This window comes from Cyprinus carpio, chromosome B1, assembly GCF_018340385.1.
Source record: "Cyprinus carpio isolate SPL01 chromosome B1, ASM1834038v1, whole genome shotgun sequence".
NCBI classification, from domain to species: domain Eukaryota; kingdom Metazoa; phylum Chordata; class Actinopteri; order Cypriniformes; family Cyprinidae; genus Cyprinus; species Cyprinus carpio.
Window position 1 is genome coordinate 24,349,050 of NC_056597.1, and position 24,593 is coordinate 24,373,642.

The 24,593-nt window shown below is 37.1% G+C and overlaps 1 protein-coding gene across 1 annotated transcript; it reads right to left on the reverse strand.

The window, feature by feature from the left end:
- Positions 1 to 272: 272 nt before the first annotated feature.
- Positions 273 to 23,654, reverse strand: LOC109078711 (A disintegrin and metalloproteinase with thrombospondin motifs 5-like). Its single transcript, XM_042717057.1, has 8 exons — positions 22,542 to 23,654; positions 13,539 to 13,671; positions 12,943 to 13,110; positions 12,387 to 12,670; positions 8,852 to 9,035; positions 7,449 to 7,624; positions 5,772 to 5,947; positions 273 to 4,845 (listed from the first exon to the last, which is right to left on the reverse strand). The coding sequence occupies exons 1-8, from the start codon at positions 23,388 to 23,390 to the stop codon at positions 4,227 to 4,229; spliced, it is 2,589 nt and encodes an 862-aa protein (XP_042572991.1). The 5' UTR covers positions 23,391 to 23,654; the 3' UTR covers positions 273 to 4,226.
- Positions 23,655 to 24,593: the final 939 nt, after the last annotated feature.

A 24,593-nucleotide genomic window follows, 5' to 3' on the forward strand; every position in this document is an offset into this window, starting at 1 on the left:
GCTCTCAAAATAAACTCTAGTCTTCTAGTTTAGTCTTACAGCAAGACTGCTCATTCATATCTCATTTAAGATGAAGCAATGCTTACTAAAGCGCTGTGCTGTAGGTAGTATCGTGTTTAATAGAGGTTCAGTAGAAGAAGTGGCTTATGGTACTGTAGAAATATCCTCCGCTCTCATGTACTTTACCAAACTCAATTTTTTGATTCAATTTGAGAAACTAATTAGCAACTAGATGGATATCTCGGTGAGGCAACAAATGAATCGATAAAACGTAAACTTTTAAATATAGCACTTTGTTTTATATACACATATATTCATGGAGATGGCAAAAAAACACAATTTTCTTCAAAAGGAACTATCCTGCTCACTCATATTCTTAGTTAAATAGTATTTATGAGACAAAATGAGCGTAACAATAAATAAATTCATCCTGTTTTCTTGTGTTTTTCACATACCAGTTGTACAAACAATAAATTATAAAATCAGTGCTGTGTATTTTCAGTGAAACGGCCATTTCCCATTGAGACGGTAAAACAGTACTGCATACATGGAGTAAACAGATGAAATCTTGGAAAAGGTTCAGGTACCAAACCCTGAATCACATGAGTTCATTCAGTTACTGCATCTGTGTGAAGTGAATCAAACAACTTCACAAATGAAACAACTGCAGCAGGTTTAAAGTCAACATGAAACGCATTCGCATTGCACCTCTGTAGTGTGATGCACTTCTAATTGAAACTGGATATACGATGAGAAAAAAAATAGTGCAAGACTTTTGCATTTCATTTCATTAACTTGTAAATTAATTTTATTTAGAAATTGATGAGATCAAGTCAAATGATATCAAATTACTATGAAAGATTATATTATATATAATAAGAGCAAGAACATGAACGAAAGTAAATAGAGCTGAATCATGTTGACTTTAAACTGATTTCTGCTGCTCATAAAAACACACTTATGAATCAATGATCTGAACACACATCACACATCTGCGAAGTGGTGCTAATTTTGCATATGGAGCGTTTGCATATGTCAACGATGAAGCATGAAAACACACTCCGTGTCATTATTTCCTTCAGCTTCAAGTGTTTCACTGTCTGAGAAATGAAGTTGTGAGGTTGAACTGAGGTGAAAAATGATTCAAAGGAATGTTCCGGTCTCGATACAAGTCAAGCTGTTCATTCAACTCCTCCCTCAGTTTTAAAGATTGTGTTTACAGTCACTTACAGTGGAAGTCTATGGGGCCAGACATTGTATCAGAATGTTAGAAAACACATTTGTTTTGAACTAGACAACAACAAAAAAAAACATTAAATGTGTCACCTTGTCTGTGCAACATTATAAGAACATGTCAAAGTCACTTACATCAGTAACACATGACCAGAAGTTCATCTGCAAAGAACAGAAGTCTCCCAGCTAACAGAAATATATTCTAAGAACCTTGTGCTAATTTTACCATAAGGTGTTATTAAAAAAATGTCCAGTTTTTCAAATGTTTTTTTTTTCATTGTTATGTGTATGTTAAGGGAACGTTCTATTTTAGAATTTTGGAAACATTATGGGAATGTTACTTTTGAATGTTCTCTGAACGTTCTGAAACAAGTAGATACATTTAAAAAATGTCAGATGAACGTCCAACTGAAACATTTTTTTTTTTTTTTTAATTCCATGAATGATGTATAAATGTTCTTGTGCTTACATTTTGAGAACATTATTAAAGACCAGATACTTTAATTGTTTTGAATTGTTTAAAACTTTAAAAGAACCCCGCCAGAACATTCTAAAAACGTTTCTTGTTAGCTGGGCTTACAGTTCAAATAACACACATTTCTGTACATAGCAATAAGTATACAGGCTTTAATAAACATACATGTTTCACATTTCTGTTTAACCCTGTGTAATTCTGACCTCATAGACGTCCACTGTAAGTGTTTCACTCTAAAAAAGGTTTTAGTTTGTTTTAAACCTGAAACATTCCCATGAACATGTAAACGGCGCGACTGCGAGCGAGTGAGCGATCGGCTGGCGTTATTGCGAGTATCAAGGGCACACAGTATCGTTTGAGCCCTGAACACAGAAACTGACATACACACATTTACAAATCAGAGCCCTGTTTAGTTTTTCTGTAACAAAGAAATGAAGATGAGTTCGTTGTGGGAGTTTCAGACTCAAACGGATAAAAAAAAAACAGGGAGCACAGAGGAACGGAACGAACACATCTACATCAGCTCAAACCCTGAAAACGAGATCAGGAACAGTCATATTCCCCGTTTGTCTTAGTCTTATTAGATTCACTCTGGAAAATCAGCGTTCTGTATGGACCTTTCCGTTCCTGCAGTCAAGGCTTATTTCTTATGGGTGAAATTGTAAATATATCGGACCCTAAACAGGACGTTCACACTAACAGCGATTAGTAAACTTGGTCCAGCTTTATACAAATAAGCTGTGACATAATGTGATGATGACCAATGGGAGCGCAGACTGATATAGTTGAGTAATGCAATCAAGTAGGGTGGCACGGTAATCTGATATTCCTGATTATTTTACTCCAAAACCACAAAGGTTCTCGCTTGAGAAATTCCTTTTTAGATTTCAGAATTATTGCACTTTTACGCAAGCACAAATCAAAAGGAAATTAAATGATGCGATATATTTCGTGCAGCCCTACAGTCAAGTTAGAACAGCTACTGAAGTTGCGGTCACATTAGCAAAATTGCAGTGAAATTTCGTGAACCAAAACGGTCCAATGTCTGCTGTCTATAAAATAGAGATGTATGAAGTGCCGCTCACACAGAAGTCACTTTGAAACCAAGCAGTTTTCTGTCGGTCAATGGAAAAAAGGTGTAACCTACGTGGGTTACACTACATTTTTTCACGCAGTCGCTGGAATCCAATTGGAATGACTTGATTACACAGAGCAACTGCAAATTGGAACTTAACGTTAAACTCTATGGCAGTGGTTTAAATCACTGCCAGTGTGAGCTTAAGGGGCATGGCTTTTGGATAAGTGGGTGTGGCTTTGTTAAAGGGATGTGGCTGAAAGTTGCCACATTTAAGGCTAGAGCCAAAGCTCCTTGTCTGAGTCACAATGCAACACGATTGCAAACGCTAGCAGAATTCCATTTACATTTACATTCCATTTTATCAATGGTAAATATAAACGCATCTTAACATCAAACACTACAGTAATGTTTTAAATCACTGCCAGTGTGAACTCAAGGGGCGTGTCATTTGAATGAAGGGGTGTGACTTTGTCAAAGGGGCGTGGCTGAACTCTAGCAGCATTCCACATTCATCGGAATCGCATTTAAACAAATGCAACTGCAATGGTTCAGTCTATGTGCTCTACAAAGCTGAACTAGGAAGTTCATCTGATTGAGGGTTTTGGTTTTTGGACATGATATTGATACAGAACGTTATGCCAATGTTCCCATTAAGTTACGAAAACACTGTTTCTGAATGTTTTTTTTTTTTTGTCTTGGTTATGTGAACGTTAACAGAACATAACATTTTATCAATGGTTAATGTGAACGCATCTTAAAATCAAACACTACAGAAATGCTTTAAATCACTGCCAGTGTGAACTCAAGGGGCGTGTCATTCGAACACAGGGGCGTGGCTTAATCAAAAGGGCGTGGCTGAACATGACCACATTCAAGGCTAGAGCCAAAGCTCCTTGTCCGAGTCACAATGCAACAGGATTGTTCAGTCGACATGCTTCACAAAGTTCGTCTGATTGAGGGGTCCTCAACATTTTTAGTTTTTTTGGACATGGTAAATGATATAGAACTTTATGCTAATGTTCCCAATAAGTTATGAAAACATTATTTCTGAATGTTTTTAAATGTCCAGTTTTCTAAATGTTTTCAAAACTTTTAAAACTCAAGGGGCATGTTGTTTGGATTGAGGGCGTGGCTTTGTTAAAAGGGGCGTGGCTGAACATTGACTCATTCGAAGCCAGAGCCTCAAACACTACAGAAATGGTTTAAATCACTGCCAGTGTGAACTCAAGGGGCGTGTCATTCGAACAAAGGGGCGTGGCTTTATCAAAAGGGTGTGGCTAAACATCGCCACATTCGAGGCTAGAGCCAAAGCTCCAGAGTCACAACGCAACACGATTGTGAACGCTAGCAGAATCCCACAGTGATCGGAACGCAACTGCAACGGTTCAGTCTACGTGCTTCACGAAGCTCAGTCAGGAAGTTCGTCTGATTGAGGGGTCCTCAACATTTTTTAATCAGGCAGTTTTTGAAGGCCGACGGCCGGGCACTGAGCAGGCAGCTCTTGGACAGCTTCCCTTGTGGGTCCTTGCATTGCACCGTGCGACTCTGCCAACCCATATCGCAAGTTCTGGAGCACGTCATCCACGATCCCGTCACCCAGCGTGGCCCTGTGGGCATCGTCGTCGTCGAAGGAACCTCGGTAGTAAACGTCATAATCTCCGCCGAGGACATTGCCGCGGCGGTTCCCGAAGCCGCAGCGACCGTTCGCGGCGGAAGCGGCATTTTGCGAGGCATGTAGAAGCTGTAGCGGATGTCTAGTGGTTTCTTAGCATCCGTGGCCAGAATCTGCACCACCACGCTTTCCTGAAGGGCCCCGGGGCCCATGCTGTGAAGGGCCTCGTCCCGCTGACTCCAGCCGGTGTAGTTGAGAACGGAGCCGTTGAGGGGGATGATGGTCTCAGACGTGGAGATCATGAACTTGCCGTTGAGCAGGTATTCTCCTCCGGGCCGACGCAGCGCCAGATACGCTGTGTAGCGCGACTGGCCTTTGGCTTTGTACTGTCTGACCTTCAGGTGCGTCGAACCCTCGGGAACCTTCACCACATCTGTGTAGCCCTTACTGGAGAACACAGAGACAACATCACATGAATTTATTAGTCATTTTGTCTTATTTTGTATTTTCTATCTTCTTCAGTACAATTATCTAAAAATCTTTAAAATCAAGATACATTTACTTGATAAGCCTTAAGATAAGATAATGACTTAAGATATCAAGTCTTGTTTTCCTAAACAAACATGGAGTGAATTTATGCTTAAAACAAGGAAAAATATGGAATGGCCAATGGAATCAGAAAAAAAAAGTCTTACCCATTTGGCAAATATTTTTTCTTATTTTAAGTAATAACTCACTTAATTTTGAAACTTTTGAACACTTTCTTAGTGTCAGAAGAAAGGATCAGCTTACTTATTTTTGATATACATACATACATACATATATACATAATAAATATACATATACACATAATATATAAAAGAAATCAAGACTTAGCATTTCTCTTTTTTTTGTTTTTGTCTTATTTTCCACTGCAAATAGCTAGACATTCTTAATTCAAGATGCATTTACTTGACAAGTAAAATGACTTAAGATATTATGTCCTGTTTTCTAAAAAAAAAATATCCAAATTTTGTTAGTTTTTGTCTAAAACAATTAAAAATATCTGCCAATGGGGTAAAAAAAATAAGATAAAAAAATATATATTTTTCTTACCCCATTGGCAGATATTTTAAATTGTTTTAGGCAAAAACTAACATAATTTTTGTAATATTTAAAAAAAAAACGACATAAATATTAAGGAAGAAAATGTTTTTTGCAGTGTGTCTGAGAGAGCGTGTGTGTTTATGGACTATTTCACCACAAATGAGGGAGATATTTGTACTCAGAAGTGATATAAACCTGACAAAACCTCTCTTTAATGACTTCCCCGTTTTTCAGGGTTTGGTTAAAATCCATACAAGAGGAATGTGTGCAGTTGTGTGTTTTCTAACCTCTTCTTGGTGAAGTTTCCAGCCACTCTGATGCAGCTGTCTCCGTCGCCGCCGCAGATGCCGCACTTGTCATATTGAAGTTTAGAGCCGATGATCCCGTCGCAGCCGGTGCGAACGCACTTCCCCTTCACACACACCGAACTGCTGAACGGCCGGCACTCCGTCCCATCAACCACCTGCAGAAAACCCACACAAACCTGTCTGGCCTGCATCTATCGCTACTAAAGAAATGCCACAAATATTCAAGGTTTAATAAATATATCACTTACAAAAAACACTAAAATACCATGTTTTTTGGACATGATATTGATAGAATGCTTTGCTAACGTTCCCATTAAGTTATCAACACTGCAAAAAATATTTCTTCCTCAGTATTTATGTCTTTTTTTCTAGTATAAGTATCTAAAAATTTACTTGACAAATAAAACGACTTGTTTTCTGAAAATATTATACAAATTTTGTTGGTTTTTGCTTAAAACAAGCAACAATATCTGCCAGCAAAGGCTAAACAAGATTATTTTTCTTACTCCACTGGCAGATATTTTACTTGTTTTAAGCAAAAACTAACAAAATTTGGAGAATTTTTCCAGAAAACAAGACAAAATATTTTAAGTCATTTTACTTGTCAAGTAAATGAATCTTAAATCCAGAATTTGTAGATATTTATACAAGAAAACAAGACAAAAATACTAAGGAAGAAAATCATTTTTTTGCAGTCAAAACATTATTTCTGAATTTTCTCTGAACATCTGTTTTTAAAAATGGTTATATGAGCATTTAAGGAATTGTATCCTTTTTGTAAACATTAAGGGATGTTCTTTTGAATGTTATATTTAGAAAAAAAAAAGTAGACAAACATCCAACTAAAAAAATATAATCTTAGGAACAATGTATCAATGTTTTTGTGCTATGACTAGATAACTCTGAATTAAATTTTTATTAATGTTTCTGGACGAATGTTTGTTCATAACATAATAAAATATGTTCTAAGAATGTTTTGCTAATGTTCCCATTAAGTTATTAAGTGAAAATGTTATATAAGAATGTTCAAAACATCCAGTTTTGTAAAAATGTTTTAAAACATTCTCTAAACGTTCTCTATTCTTTCGACTTTTCTTTCTTTGTAAAAAAAGAGACCCTCTAACACTAATGTTCTCTATTCTATCTCTATTCTATCTACTTTTTTTATTATAATAAAAAATTATTGCTCTTTTGTTGGTTTTAATTGCTTCTTTTGTCCTCATCTGGATAAAAGCGTCTGCTAAATGACTAAATGAACATTTAAAACCTTATGCAAATGTTAAGGGAATGTTCCATTGTATCATTTTGGGAATGTTATGGGATTGTTACTTTCGAATGTTCTCTGAACATTCCGAAACAAGTGGATACATTTAAAAAATGTTACACAAATGTCCAAGTGAATTGTTACAAAAATCATTCCTTGAACAGATCTGTAAACTATGTTTTTGTGCTAACGTTTGAGAATATTATTAACGTAACTGTAAGCACATCTGTTCATAACTTTTTGAGAACGTTTCCTGTTAGCTGGGTTTGAAGCACCATGTGACACTTCAGAGAACAGTATGGCATTTCTATAATATCATGTCGAAAGGATGCAAATCATTCAGTATGTTGAGTCAGTTTGTAAGTGTTTTGAGAGCTCTGTGACTCCTTTACCCGCTGTGAGAACACCACGTAGTATCCCGTCCCTTTGGCCCTACAGGTGAGTTTGCACATGTCTTTGGGAAGCACGCCGGCAAACTTCGGCACCCATTCCACGAAGGTCTTCACTCCTTTAGGGTCCGTCTGAGGGCCGTTACGCAGCTCACACTGCTCCTGACGGAAACTCTTCCCTAACGCAGACAGATGAGAGCAAATATATTCAATTCACAAACTGAGCTAATGTTTGCTGCTGTCCTTAATACAATATTAAATTAAAATATTTACATATTTGTGTAGTAGCAAAAATCCTCTGCTTAGAGAGTTTGCTGGTCTTAAGCTGGCTTCTGGAGGGAATTCTTTATAATTATTATAGAAGACATTTTCATGAGCTCACGATAATTGAAAGAGTAAATTTATTATATTATTTTTATTTAAATATTTTTTAGCTTTATTATTAACTGCAACAACAACCAAGACAATAATATTAAATAAATAATTATTATTAATGTTATTATTATTATGTTATTATATATATACTGTAATTAGTATGCTATTTGTTAATAGTTTTAATTGGCTTTTATTTTTTTTCAATTTATTTTCATTGTAGATTTAGGTTAAGTTTTAGTTTTTTGTGTGTGCTTTTCTCAGTTTTATTAGTTTTAGTTTTATTTTTTTATATAAAGCATATTTAGCTTTAATTTATTTTTATTCCAGTTTTGGTTTTAGTAATTTTAGTACTTAAGTAACACAGGCTTATTTTATTTCAGTTTGTTGCATTTTGTTTACTTAATTTTGTTTAAGTTTTAATTTAATATTAATATTTTATCTTAGTTTTATTTCAATTAACTAATCAATTAAATTTCATTTAGTTTTAGTGACAACATTGGTTTTGAATTTAAAACTGTATGTTATAAAACATTTATATCAGACTGCAGAACAATTTAAAAAGTATTAGTAAAAATCAATGGTGCAAAAACATCTAAATATTGAGAAAATCATCTTTAAAGTCGTTCAAAAGTCGTTCAAAAGTTTTTAGCAATGCATATTACTAATCAAAAATTAAGTTTTGATATATTTACGGTAGGAAATGATCTTCATAGAACATGATCTTTACTTAATATCATAATGATTTTTGGCATAAAAGAAAATTGTATAATTTTGACCCATACAATGTATTGTTGTCTATTGCTACAAATATACTCCAGTGACTTAAGACTGCTTTTGTGCTGCAGGGTCTTGATGTAATGTGTTAGCTACCTACTTAATATTTCTCTTCACGGTATAATATTTGATAAAACCTTTTGACTGAATTTATTGCAATGCATTCTGGGATTGTGGTATCTATCAGGGATGTGCGTGCATGTGTTTTCTTCTGTGAGCATGCTTTATCTGTGCATGCGTGTGTGTTTGACACTCACTGGATGAAGGGCACGGCGTGACGCTGCAGGAGCGGTAGATGGCTCTCTTCCCGGTGCAGTAGCGGCCGTTGTTTCGGGGAGGAGGGTTGTTACAGAGACGATGTGCAAACTGGACTCCGCCGCCACACGTTCGAGAACACGAACCCCACGGACCCCAGGAGCTCCAGCTGCCGTGATTCGACGTCTGACAGGAGATAATCAGACATCGATTAATGACGAGCAGAAAACACACTGACATTTTCTGCTGATTGACAGTTTCTGTTGATTGCATTTGAGGCACAGTCACAATGTAAATGCATCTAACTAAAGATACACAGAATCTTTAAACATGAATGGGCCGCGCTGTGGAAATGTGAAGGTGTGTGTCCATCCATTCACCGGCCCGCAATAAACAAGCTCCTAGCCAAAAATAAGTGCGAGACCTGAACGCTGGACATTCAGCGAGAGGAAGGGTGTGTGTGTGTGTGAGAGAGAGAGACACACATGAAGAGATGCTCGAACAACAGCAACATTGTCCATCGCCTCTAAAACACTTCTGAGAAGCGGATAAAAATACCGTCCAGACGAGAGCATGGGAAATTCCTGCTGGTTAAATGTGTTTGATTCTAATCTAGTTAAGTCAGAACAGCGAGATGCACGAGGATAATAGTGTTGGGAGATTCAGATTCACATGTCTGACACTCTGAGCTGCTGACAAAAACTGTGCTAAATATATATAATAAAATCCCAGTTTGGGGTCCGTAAGATTTTTTTTTTTTTTAAAGAAAATGATACTTTTATTCATCATGGACACATTAAATTGATCAAAAGTGACAGTAAAAGATTTCTGTTTCAAATAAATGCTGTTCTTCTGAACTTTCTATTCATCTGTGAATCCTGAAAAATAAAATGTATCACAGTTTCCACAAAAATATTGTGCAGCACAACTGTGTTCAACATTGATAATAATCAGAAATGTTTCTTGAGCAGCAAATCATCATATTAGAATGATTTCTGAAGATCATGTGACACTGAAGACTGGAGTAATGATGCTGAAAATACAGCTGCGCATCACAGAAATACATTACAGTTTAACAGAGATTCACATAGAAAACAGCTGTTTTACATCATAATAATATTTCAGAATTTTTACTGTACTTTTGATCAGAAAAATGCAGCTTTGGCGAGCAAAAGAGACTTAAAAACATTAAAAATCCTACCGACCCTAAAGCACTAGTGAACACTATGTAGATGTTATTGTTAAGGTGAACATCTGAAGATGGTTGTGCTGAAATGTTGAAGAGGGATGAATATGATGATGAAGTGAGAGAGAAAGCAGCAGAGAGAGAGACTGATGATGGAGCGCAGGAGTCTTAGAGAAGATGATGAGAGAGAGATGTTAAAGAGCCGCTGACACGCTCCTCAGAGCCGGAGAAAGTGCTCTGAAAGAGGAGATCTGATGTTTATTATGTGAAGGAGACAGCGGTGAGAGAGATGGATCACGTGAAGCCCCGAGAAACACTGCAAACCAGATGAACATGGGTGCGGTTCAGACGGACAAACAAACGAGAGCAAGTTATTTAAATACACCACAGCACAAACTCAGGTCTCTGATGTCCTCAGTTCACCAGTTTCCTCAGAAAGAGCAGACTATGAGCAGCACAGGATTGTTAACTAAAAATACAACTATTAAAAACATTGAAATAAAGCCGAAATAAAATACAAATAAAATATTAGATGAAAAACTTTGAAAATTGAAAATTTTTCCTAAGCAACTAATTGAAATACATTTAAATAAAAAGAAATATATTTTTTTAAAACAACAAGAACTAGTAAACTGACAAAGAAATACAATTTTATAAAAATAAAAAAAAAGAATATAAAATATTGATAAAACATTAATAAATTCAAAACATTAATACAAATAATTCAGTAAATGAATTCAAAACATGACATACATAAAAATACAATTCTATTTAAAAATTAATAATATTTAAGCTTTATATATATATAATGATTTGTTCCCAAATGATACAGATTTTCTGTATTAGGACATAATAAAAAAAATTATCTGGTCCTTGGCAGGCCTTAAAATTGTGAAAATAAAACCTCAGATAAACAACAACACATGACATATCACACTGTGTCATTATTTATTTAAAGGGGTCATAAGATTTTTCCTTTCTCTTTGGAGTGTTACAAGCTCTTGGTGCATAAAGAAGATCTGTAAAGTTACAAAGACTAACGTCTCAAACCCAAAGAGATATTCTTTATAAAAGACTCGTCCACACCCTCCTGAAACGGCTCGTTCTAACACGCCCCACATCTGTACGTCACTATGTGGGAAGATTTGCATAATCCCACCCAGATGTTCACACAAAGAAAGAAGGCGTACCTTTTATTCTCTCTGTTGCCGCAGCTGCCATGTTGTGGAGATGCTGTGTGTTTCGTTGTGAAAGCGAAACTACTTTACGCACTAATCCACAAATAAGTTATTCGGTTTATAAATGTGCCTTACACTCCCTCTGACGCGAAATAAACCAGTGTCCCGAGTTATTCAGTTACTCCTAACAGTACATTGACTGAACTGCTGAAAGAGAAGCGATGACGGCATGTGCACGAGCGGAGCAGCTGGACTGAGACTCGTGCTGCTGGGACACGCATCACAGTATGTGAGGGGCGTGACATTTCCATCACATGCTTGAGGCATTCGGCCAATCACAACACACTGAATAGCTGGCCAATCAGGGCACACCTCGCTTTTCAGACCGATGAACTTTATAAAAATCTACGCATTTCAGAAGCCGGGGCATAGAGGAGAAAAATAATGTACAGTATGTGGAAAATAATGTGTTTTTTGAACCTTAAACCGCATAAACACATTGCATTACACCAAATACACAAAATAAGGTTCTTTTTAGCAGCATCATACGACCCCTTTAAAAAAAATAAAGCTAAGATGGAAAAGCCATGTGTGACAAAGTTAGGACGAAAATGATTAAATTGCTTGTAGATCCACTTTTAGCAGCAATAACTTGAAGTAATAATATTCTGAATGACTTTATCAGTCTCTCACATCATGAAACACTGATTGTGTGATTCCATGAGGCATGAGATGTTCATTCATGTTTATTTCTCATTAAAACTAGAAGATGAAAGGGTTGATTGCGCTCCGCACTGCTGTTAGAACTGAACAGCGCTCTGCCGCGCCTCATCAAAGAGCACCATTTACTGTCTGAATTTCCTGAAAAAGTTGAATGATTTGTTCAGTACACATGCGTACCAAACCGAAAGACCCATACCGAAATTTTCAGTATGAATGCATGTACCGTTACACCCCTACTGATCAACATAAACCAGCATGGAAAATAAACTAGTCAACATGAAATGCAATGTGCAGTCTGTTTCAGTAACATGATGTGCTCGCTGCAGAGTGAAACAGTTATTCAATGAGAAAACTCTGTAGTGTGGAACTGAGACGTCACCCAAAAAGCAAGGCGTTTCAGTGAAAGATTATGAAGACAAACACGTCATTTGCTCGAATCTCTGCTCTTACCGAGTAGTGTCTCTTTCGGGTTTTGTCCACACATTTCCCCTGAAGACAGATCCGGCCCTTCCCACACGGCGTTCCCTCCACGGCCGGAAGCTTCTTGGTCAGACACACCATCTGTCCCTTCCTGATGACGGCGCACCACAGACGCGCGCACACGTCCATCCCGGGACACACGGTGTACTCCGGTCCGAAGGCCAGGCGGCACTGCTGGACCGCATCGTATCTCTGACCCGGCAGCTCCTCTGGACCCAAGAGAGGCAGACGAGGAGCGTCCAGCAGACACTCCGCTGCACACAACACAGCAACATTATAGAGCTACAGCACTGCTCACAAGTTACAAAAAACTAGGATTTTTTAATGTTTGGGAAAGCAGTCTCTTCTGCTCACCAAGGCTGCATTCATTTGATCAAAAATACAGTAAAAACTGTCAAATAAAACAGCTGTTCTCTATGTGAATATCTGTTAAACTGTAATTTATTTCTGTGATGTTTGATAAAATCTGCAATGACCTGAATTAAAAACCTGCTCGAGTTTATGTGTGGGCATGAGTGTTTCTCACCATTTCCGTCATCGAAGAAGTCAGTGATGGTGGCAGAGGTGCAGCGGCTCCAGGGTTTGGACGCGTCGATGGAGGTCAGGATGGACGACATCAGCCGCTTGTCTTCACTGGAGCCAAAACGCTCCTCACAGAACTTAGAGTCGTCATGGGACAGACCCAGCAGGTGCCCTGAGATACACACACAAACAGGAAGTGATGTCATCAGCGTGTGTGAGAGCGCACGTGTGTGTGTGAGTCTGTGTGAGAGTGTGTGTTTGTGTGTGTTTGTGTGTGTGTGAGTCTGTGTGAGAGTGTGTGCATGTTTTTGTGACATATCAGGACACAACTTTGTATAATGACATGGGTATGACACAGGTATTACAAGGAGAGGGTGACTTATGAGGACATAACCTATGTCAAAACGCTTACCATACGCAAACCATACAGAATGAGTTTTTCTGAGAAAGTAAAAATGCACAAAGTTTCCTGTAAGGGGTAGGGTTGGTGTAGGGCAATAGAATATACAGTTTGTACAGTATAAAAACCATTATGCCTATAGGATGTCCCCACTTTTCACAAAAACAAACATGTTTGTGTGTGTGTGTGTGTGTGTGTACCGATCTCATGTGCCACGGTGAAGGCGGCGTGAAGCCCGTCGTCCTCGATGATTGCACAGCTCCGCTCCGGTGAACACACAGTTCCCACATCAGCCATACCGAGAGTATCACACGAGTGATGACCGCACAGATCCTGCACACACAAGCAGACTTTCATTCGAATGAAAACCCTCGAGTCAGACTGAATCTGTCTGAAAACTCTTTCAATGAGTAGCTTGCCTGTAATTCAGCTACTTTAAAACTACTTTATGAGTAATTTGCAGCATTTGATTCAACACTTTCAGAGCATCAGCAGCAGCACAGACATTCACTGGCCGTCCTGAGCGTGTTTTCACTGCTCTGAAGTTTTGCTCAGAAAAACATCATTCCCCTGTTGTTCTCTGAGTTTTCACATGAACAGAGCAACTGGATATGGACAGATATTCTGAGGAATTCCTGCCTGAGGATACCAGGGAAATATGTTGGCAAAGCAAGAGCCGGAAAATGAGGAAAATATTGAGGGAAAATTACAACAACAGTTCAGATGGAGAGATGCATGCACGCACTGAAAAAAAAATTCCTTATTTTGTTGGATTTATGATTAAAGTCAGCTTGAAATGAAAATTCTTCTGTTTTCTAAATGCATGCTGTAGATCTTACTGTGAACGATTCATTCATGCATGTTTCTTTTTTAAAAAATGTTTTGACCTTGTAATGTTTCATCAAAATATCATAACTGAATCTTCCAGTTAAAAGACGAATTTCTCTCTGGTGCTCCAAGTTCCTGTCCTAAACATTTTTCTTTTTCGATAATCCATTATGCTTGACTATACGTCACAACACAGAAGTGAAGATCATCTCAACTTTAAAAAAAAGAGAAGAAAAACAGGAAAAAATGGCATTTTCAGAGCTATTCTCTTATAATCATCTCAGGATTTTATAATGATGTCAAGATGCATTTACTAAAAAAATCACTAAAGTCCAGAACATCAGCTCACACACAAACACACAGGAACGCTGACATCCAGACGCCTCTCGCAAGCAAACATGTGGACGCAGACAGAGGAAGAGCAGACCGCTCTGATATTTGATTCTCCAGCGCCGCGAGTTTCTGTCACCTGCTTCTGATTTACGGGGCGTTTCAGGGCCAGATGTGGCTGATCTGAGGTCAGCTCTCACACGAACATCAGCGACGAGACGAACATCAGCACTGATCTGAGTCAAGAGCTTCAGTCGCATGTCTGGCCTGTTTGGATCTACAAACTGAGAAGGATCCCATACAGCCAAAAATGAAGAGTTCATTTGCAAAAACAGATAACTCCATTTTTAAAATTATTATATATATTTTTTTTAATCCTGCATTCCAATTAATATATATCAAGTTGGGTCGTTTGGATTAAATAATAATAACTAAAAAAATACAGCTAACACAATAAAAAGATGATTTATAAAAATGAATAAAAACAGAGTTATCTGTTTTTAAGAAAATTAATTAAAAATATTCTTTTTTTTTGGGAAAATTATTTTTTAAATGTATTCTGTTTTTGTTAATATGTAAAAAAAAAAAATAAAAAAAAAAAATCAGTTTCAACCTTCATATACCAAAATATATTTCAAAACATATTTCAGAGGCAAGAAAACACATTCCCAAAACATTTGTTTAATGTTTCACCCAAGTTTTTCTTCAAATGTGACATATTCAGTGTTATTTTAGCATGATTGAGATAATATTATAGTTTTTGTTAATATTTTAAACTAGATTTTAATTTTAAAGTTGTAGTATTTTTTGATTTTTGTCATTTTTTATTAGTTTTTGTTGTTTGTTAATATTTTGAATATATTTCGTGTTTTCGTGTTAATTTTAGTTAAAATTTTGTTGTGTTTTTGTAATTTTTATTATTTTTCTGTTTATAATATATATATATATATATATATATATATATATATATATATATATATATATATATAGTTTTTATATGTCTTTATTCAATTTATTTCAGTTTTAATTTTAATTATTTTTGTCAAGTTAAAGTAAATGAAAATGTGAAATCTTGTCAAATAGGTGAAATAAAATAATTGTTTTGTATTTTATTCTATTTCAGTTAACATTTTTTTTTTTTATGGTTTGAGTTTTAGTTATAGTTAACTAAACCCTGAAGTGAATTTATTTTCTTGGACTGAAATATATGGAGGGCAAAATATATTTTTAAATGCTTATAAAACTATATTTATATTCTTAAAATATTTTCAAAAAATATATCGCCAGAAAATATATTTACATAAATATATTTTGATACATATCTATATATATATCTATATCTATATCTATATCTATATATCTATCTATCTATCTATCTATCTATATATATATATATATATATATATATATATATATATATATATATATATATCTTTTGCTGTATGGGATCAAACAACATAATTCCTCTAACATAAAAAAAATCTCCTGAAAATCTCTGAAATCAACAGTTTGCTCAAACAAAACAATATTCAGTATATCAGCTCCTCTTGTGTCAAAAACAGATTCTTCATCCTACTGAGTTTCTCGGCAGAGGCCGGATCCGATCGCAGGCTGTTGCTACTCAACGCTGGCACGGATCGTAAGGATTTGGGACAGCGGGACGCAGACGGATGGATTCACAGCGTCCAGAATCTCTCGGAGGTTTTCAGTGAACTGTCAATGTATAGCGGCTGAAGACGTGTGAAATGCCCCAGACAGACAGACGCTACAAAACACACTGCCACATACGTCAGAAATCACAGCAGGAGACATTAGAGACACACGCGTGATCACCAACAACATGCACAAACTCTCTCTCACACTCCTGAACAAACACTACAGTATTTACTCTGTCTGTACGCATTCATACACCCTCTGTGTGTTCAGTGTATAGTGTGTGTGTGTGTTCAGTGTATAGTGTGTGTGTGTGTGTGTGCAGTACATAGTGTGTGTGTGTATGTACAGTACAGTACATAGTGTGTGTGTGTGCAGTACATAGTGTGTGTGTGTGTGTGTGTTCAGTGCATAGTGTGTGTGTGTGTGTGTGTGTGTGTGTGTGTGCAGTACATAGTGTGTGTGTGCAGTACATTGTGTGTGTGTGTGTGTGTGCAGTACATAGTGTGTGTGTGTGTTCAGTTCATAGTGTGTTTGTGTGTTCAGTGCATAGTGTGTGTGTTCAGTACATAGTGTGTGTGTCTGTGTGTGTGTGTGTGTGTGTGTGCAGTATGTGTGTGTGTGTGTGTGTACAGTACAGTACATAGTGTGTGTGTGTGTGTGTGTGTGTGTGTGTGTTTAGTGCATAGTGTGTGTGTGTGCAGTACATAGTGTGTGTGTGTGTGTGTTCAGTCCATAGTGTGTGTGTGTGTGTGTGTGTGTGTTTAGTGCATAGTGTGTGTGTTCAGTCCATAGTGTGTGTGTGTGTGTGTGTGTGTGTGTGTTCAGTCCATAGTGTGTGTGTGCAGTACATAGTGTGTGTGTGTGTGTTCAGTGCATAGTGTGTGTGTGTTCAGTGCATAGTGTGTGTGTGTGTTCAGTACATAGTGTGTGTGCAGTACATAGTGTGTGTGTCTGTGTGTGTGTGTGTGTGTGCAGTATGTCTGTGTGTGTGTATAGTACAGTACATAGTGTGTGTGTGTGTGTGTTCAGTACATAGTGTGTGTGTGCAGTACATAGTGTGTGTGTCTGTAGTGTGTGTGTGTGTGTGTGCAGTATTTCTGTGTGTGTGTGTACAGTACAGTACAGTAAATAGTGTGTGTGTGTGTGTGTGTGTGTGTGTGTGTGTGTGTGAAAAAATCTCATTAAAAATGAAGCTGCATGACTTCATTTCAACAATTCACATAATATAGACATTGACTTTCCAACAGCTAGTAATAGTGAGTGTTCTGTCAGTGTGATGGGGATCACGTGTTTTGGAGGCATCATTCATGTCCCCAGACGTCCCGACAGTGTTGATGAATACAGTATTTGACTGGAAAGGCTTTCTGCGAATTTTGTGCTTCAGGGTCAGATGAAGAACACAACATTACAGCGGCAAGTCAGATCGATTCATATTAAATCAGAAAAAGACTAATATTAACATGTGCGGCCTCATTCAGTTCACTCTATAACATTGTTCAACCAAAAAAAAAAAAAAAAAAAATTATTCTTCTGCATTTACTCACCCAAACATTATCTGAATGTTTAATAATAAACTGAATAAAATAAAACTTATTTTATTTCAGCAATTTGCTGTGGCAACCTTTCTCATTTTTGTTCAGTTCAACTAAAAGGACAAAAATAAAACAAAACCTTAAACATAATAAAAACTATATTTAAAAAAATATATGAAATACTAAGACAACTGACATAAACAGAACAAAAATAACTAAAACTTTAACATAAAGGAAAATAAAAATATACAAATAAAATCTATAATAGTATACTATAATAGTATATCAATACTAAAATAACATTTGGTTCTAGCAACATTTCCTACTTGGGTTCATTGGAAAAACATGCCTGTAAAATGATACCATGTTGCTTCTTGCACATTTAAATGTCCAGCCAGTTGCACTAAAAGCACCTTCAGTTTGATCTGAAACCTATTAATATGAATCTGACAATGCTTTATTGCATTGGTTGTCGTTTATATCGCGTTGGTTCAGAAATGAAATATCTGGTGGGTGCCGCTAAAAGGTTAACACTGTATCGCGTTTGAAAATAACCTACCTGCAACTTTAAAATGAGTCGATGCTGTTAACGAAACAAATGTGAGATAAAAACACATTTGCAACCATGCAATTTAAGCTTGCCGGGTGCGCTACCGAGCAAGCTTACACCAGAAAAGCTGCACACACGGAGCTGGTTATGTGATGCAAACATTAAAATGTATTCATTTGCAAACTGCAGTGAACTGCATGTATAGGTACATTTTTTTTGCAAAATTGTAGGTTGCATGTATTCCCAATGAGGCCCTTCATTTCCCAGGGAATGCATGAACTGAACAAATGCATACCTGAATGAATGAAAGCATCTGCCAAGCGCAGATGCCAAGTTCCCACAATGTTTTTATAACCTAAATTTGTTACCTGGGTTGTATCTTGAACGCAACATTTATCAGCTATTGCAAAGAAGGTTATTAGTGAGCAATGACTTAAATTTCAGTCCATTTCTTCTTTGAGAGCATCATACGACTTCACTTAGAATATAATGCATAAGTAGCATGGGCTATTTTACGATGCTGTTTAGAAGATAGCAGCATGAACATTCTGCTAAACTTCTTCTTTTGTGTTTCACAGACGAACGAAAGTCATACAGGTTTTAAACAAAATGATGACAGATTCTTATTTTTGGATGAGCTGTGCTCAGTAAATATAAAATTAAATCAGTGTTAGTCATGAGGCAGAGGAGGCTTTGAGAACTGTGCAGCAGCAGCAGAGGGGAAATGATGCTTCGGTTGTTTCATTTCTTTGTGTTTGGGTTTGGCGGCGGTTCAGAGCTCTCAGTGGGTGTCTGTGGGATTCTGTTGCCCATCATGGCTTGTTGACATGGTGTACTTCACAACCACACACTCTTAAACACACACACACACACACACACACACTGTACGCCACCAGGTGTGTCAGACTCCACTCTGCCAGAGGAAAGACACCGCTGCCAACAGAAGCTATGTCTCTGTGGAATCTGGTGTGGTGGCTCTTATGAGAGGAAAACGACGTCAGCGGAATTACAGATGCCAACCGAGGGCACCAGGGAGTGAATGCCGGTCTGCTAGAGGAATTAGTCACATAGTTAGAGGAATAGTTCAGCCAAAAATGAAAAGTTTCTTCATTGGAACACATGTGGTGAAATATGTCATTGCATCAGTGTCTCAGCAATGGATGCTCTGCAGTGAATGGGTGCCGTCAGAATGAGAGTCCAAATGGCTGATAAAAACATCACAATAATCCACAAGTAATCCACAGCACTCCAGTCCATCAGTTAACATCTGGAGAAGACAAAAGATGAAACACATCCAGCATTAAGATGTTTTTAACTAAAATACATAGAGTCTATAATCCATAATAACACTTCCTCCAGTGAAAAAGTGTTCTGGTGTGAATCAGGAGAGAAATCTGCACAGATCAAGCAGCGTTTAAACAGCTCTAAACTAATATGTGACTGGATTTTAATGTGAGAGACAACAGGAGATGCACTTTTTCACTGGAGGATGTGTTATTATGGATTATAGACTCGTATTTGAGTTAAAAGCGTCTTAATGCTGGATTTGTTTCATCTTTTGTCTTCTCCAGATGTTCACTGATGGACTGGAGTGCTGTGGATTACTTGTGGATTATTGTGATGTTTTTATCAGCTGTTTGGACTCTCATTCTGATGGCACCCATTCACTGCAGAACATCCATTGCTGAGACACTGATGCAGTGCTGCATTTCTACAAACCTGATGAAGAAACAAACTCATCCTTATCTGGGATGAGCACATTTTCAGTTTTGTGTAAACTATTCCTTTAAAACTATGGATGTAAACATCACGCAAAACAAGATTTCTTGATAACACTTTAGAATAAGGTTTGTTAACTTTAATTAATGCATTATCAATACTTTTAAAAGCATACATTAATCAAGGTAATGGGAATTTATGCATACATGTATATCTTTAACATTTTAAGTTGTATAAATTAACAATAATGTAATATGAAAAAAAAACAAAAACACAAGTATGTTTATAAATTAGCATTAACAGATTAAAAATAGTTAAAAATGCAATAAATGTATAATTAGTTCACATCATTGCTATTTTTGAATTAGTGAATAATGTTAAGTAGTCTAAACTTAATTAAAATGCTAAAAGCACAAAAAATGTAATTACAATTAAATAATTTAAACAATTAAAATGCTAAAAATGAAAATGAATTTTATTAAAAATAATACAAGCTTAGTTAAAATGCTAAAAACACAAAAAATATTAAATTTTATTAAAATAAATTAAACAATGAAAATGCTAAAAACAATGGGAAACTATTATAGGTTTTTAAATACACAATTTATTTATATTTTTGTATTTTCAATGTCATTTTACTCAAAGTTTAAGTGATTATGTTGTGCATTTTGTCATTATTATTTTTATTTTTTAAATACATTTTTATTTTACTTTTAGTTTTAGTTATTACCTCAGCACAAAAAAATAAATTAATAATAAATTAAAATTTTATTTTAAAAGTCTTTAGAATTTTTTTAGAATTTTTATTTCAGTTTTTGTTGAAATGACTTTAGTACATGAAGTTAAACTATATGAAAATAAGAGCTAAATAAATAGCTGAAAAGATAATCAGGATAACATCTGAAAGCTTGCTTTCCGTGCAATATGATCTGGTTTTAAGGATGTTTAGATAGTTTTACTAAAAAACAAGACAAAGTTACAGATGAAGTGCAGGATTTTGGCACTTTAAGTGCTCCAGTGAACAAGACCTTGCATGACTTACATGCACCACAAGCCTCGTCTGGAAACAAGACAAGCTCCAAACCACAAGCGCGGTGTTTGAGCGAGCGGCACGGAGCCTGCGCTTTACTGTGGGATCTGTGAGGGGCGAAACCAGTGTGGTCTCCAGCCCGGGACAGCTCTCTGCTGCGGCTCATGGCACTCAGATCTCGAGAGCGTCTCGTGTGAGGAATGTGCACAGACACACACTGTATGAAGACACTCACTAGTCAGGGGACCAAAGACGCCTGCCTAGAAAAACAGCAACAAAGGAAATAATTTTACAGTTCACTGTGGAACGGGAAGGGAGAGAGACTGACATTCCCACAGTATAATTTACACATGATCGGATCCAGCTGACCTGGTCACACACACACACACACACACACACACACACACACACACACACACACACACACACACACACACACACACACACACACACACACGCACCTTGGTAATGAAATTCATGTACTGTACCATTTATATGGTGCTACAAGGCACTTCCCAAATAGTATTATGGTGTTTTTTTGTATGTGTAGCATCATCATGTCTAGATCAGGGGGCGGGGCCAAAGGATGACTTTGAATTAGTGAATTATGTTAAGTAGTCTAAACTTAATTAAAATGCTAAAAGCACAAAAATATTAAATTACAATTAAATAATTTAAACAATTAAAATGCTAGAATGAAAATGAATTTTATTAAAAATAATACAAGCTTAGTTAAAATGCTAAAAACACAAAAATATTTAATTTTATTAAAATAAATTAAACAATAAAAATGCTAAAAACACAATTTAATTATATTAAAAATAAAAAACACTTAATTACCATGCTAAACAAAATATATTTCACTATAATAAAATATAATTAGAATACTAAAAATGCAATTAATACAATAATACTAAAAAGTTTCTATTAAAATAATTGCTACTTAAATAAAAAAAAGCTTATTATTTGATGATATTAAAAATTATCAAATGCAAAAATAAATAAATAAATAAATAAATAAATAAATAAATATAATCAAAACTTGAAAAAGCTAATGACATTCCTTTTTTGATATTTGATATGATATTCCTGCTAAAGATATTCCCAAGGAATATTCCAAAGTGAATTATGAAATGGAAAACTGAGTCAAAGGCTGAGAATTAGTGTATGGTTTTGCAGATTTGGTGTGTGCTTCTACTGTTTTGAGTGTCAGCAGTTAAAAAAAACTGTAAATGACCTTACAGTAGTAGGTTGCTCTGGTACAGTGGTGGAATACCATGGTATTACAGTTTTTTTTTCAACTGTTTACACACGAAATCTTTACTTGTCCCACAATTGGTGTTTGCAAATGTTTGCTTCTGAGATGTGTTTGTGGTATTTAGAATGCAGTGCTTCATTTTGCAAGAGAGATGTGATGCATTTTGCATTTTGTGTAAAGTTTTGAAAAAAAAAAGAGGCTCAGTGTGTGTAAGCAGTTGACTAGAACGCCGTGTGTGTCCCTCCATCACTCACAATGTAAACAGAGTTCTCCAAGGCTGCTGCGCGTTTCTGTTTTTACCTGCCTGGTGAAGAGGATCGCCGCGTCGTGGTGATGCTGATGATCGTCATCCAGAGGGTTCTGCTGATTCTGCCATTTACAGAAGCTCTTGAGCGTCGCGGCGGCGTTCTTGGACACCTCGATGCCCTTCTCGTTCTCGGACAGGATCGCGACTTTAACCACCGACAGGCGGATGGGGTTCTCGATGCTGGCGTGGCCGTAGAGTTTGGACGCGATGGACGCGAGCGTCAACAGGTAATGGTGCAGGTCCTTCCCGTACTTCTTCGTCATGGATGCGTCCGCGACCAGCAGCAGCTCCACGTGCCGCGCGCGGGACACAGAGCGCTTGCGTCGCGTCAGCGCGTCGCGCTTCGCGAACTGCCTACGCGCGTTCCGCGCTTTGCGGTCGCGCGTGCCGCAGCTGTGCCGCGCGGGCATCGCTTCGAAACCGAAGCTCTCGCGCGTGTAATAGTGGAGAGCGCGCGTCGCGTCGGCTCGGGTGAGCGGCGTGACAGTGTACCGCGCGTCATCCACTGCGAAAAACCCGTCGAGTCCGCCGCCGCACAGATTGAAGAGCGCAAGCGACTCCGCGTTTGAGTTGACGGTGCCGCGGTAAACGCATTCCCGACGCGGCGGCGCGTCTGCGTTCAAACCGAAGTGATGAGACAGTATAGACTCATCCCGCTCCATATCCAGCTGAAAGCGCTGCTCGTCTATGTAGAGAAGATAACCGGCTTTTCCTCCTCCGTGATAAATCCGGTCCACAGTGCGCACGACGCCGCGGACAGGTGCGAGAAGAGACGCGTTCGCAGGTGGACGGAACGCAACGGAACCCTCCAGAGCGCAACACAGCAAAATGATCCGCCACATTATTCCATGTAGTTCAGTCCGGTGCAGAAAACTTTTGGAAACATTACGATCCGAAACGCAGCTTTAAAACGAATTGGAGCTGGACTGATCCATGAGTCCCGGTGCGCATCTCACGCGTCACGGAAATAAACGCATGAAGGCAGGATGAGAGAGGAGCGAGAACTAAAGTGAACTTGGAGAACAAAACACAAAGTTTCCTCTTAAAAGCACCAGAGAGAGAAAGAGAGAGAGAGAGAAAGAGAGAGAGTCCTGCCCCTTTGCGCTCGCTCTCCACTCCAGACCTCCTCCTCTCATTATTTCCCATCTCTCTCTCTCTCTCTCTCTCTCTCTCTCTGTTTGTGTTCAATGTACAGGTTCATCTTTGTTAGGGGCCAAATGCTTGAAAATGTCTTCACAAACAAGGGCTTTTTAAATCAGCTTTAAATTTAGTAAGGTCAACTGGTTTTAGTAATAGGGTAAAGAAAACACACCATTATCTTAGTATGAACAAGGCATGTGTTATAAATGTGTGTTTATGTGCAAATCAATGCAAAGTCAAGGAAATGCTGTGTTTCTTCATCCTGATGTTCTGTTTGCTTTCTAAAAGACACAAAACTGAATCATTGAGGACTTTTCCTTATCTTATAAGAGCTCATAGAGCTGTGACCCTGGAGCACAAAACCAGTCATAAGGGTCAATTTTCTGAAATTGAGATTTATGCATCATTTGAAAGCTGAATAAATAATCTCTCCATTGATGTCTGGTTTGTTAGGAGGACAACATTTGAAAATCTGGAATCTGAGGGTGCAAAAAAATCTAAATATTGAGAAAATCATCTTTAAAGTTGTCCAAATGAAGTTCTTAGCAATAAGTTTTGATATATTTACAATAGGAAATTTACCAAATATCTTCCTGGAACATGATTTTTACTTAATATCCTAATGATTTTTGGCATAAAAGAAAAATTGACTGGTGTAAAATCGTACAAAATTTAATGACTCAAAAACATCACACTGATCTTACAAGAGCTGATTATAAACAAATCGGTAATGTTTAAAATGTCCTCCATGTAAAATGTGGAAGTACACTTCTTTATTTAACCTGCTTAAGTTGTGTTTTTTGTGTTTTTCAGAACTCAACAAGCTCCGTCTTCATTCACTTTCATTATATGGTGCATATAATACCTGCACATTTTTTTTTTACAGACAACATTAAGAGAAGTCA

Coding starts and splice junctions, on each gene's coding strand:
- LOC109078711 (XM_042717057.1), bottom strand. CDS start 23,390: ATGTGGCGGATCATTTTGCTGTGTTGCGCTCTGGAGGGTTCCGTTGCG. Junction 12,671..12,942: donor CTTCTTCGATGACGGAAATG/GTGAGAAACACT, acceptor TGTTGTGTGCAG/CGGAGTGTCTGCTGGACGCT. Junction 4,846..5,771: donor GGAAACTTCACCAAGAAGAG/GTTAGAAAACAC, acceptor TGTGTTCTCCAG/TAAGGGCTACACAGATGTGG.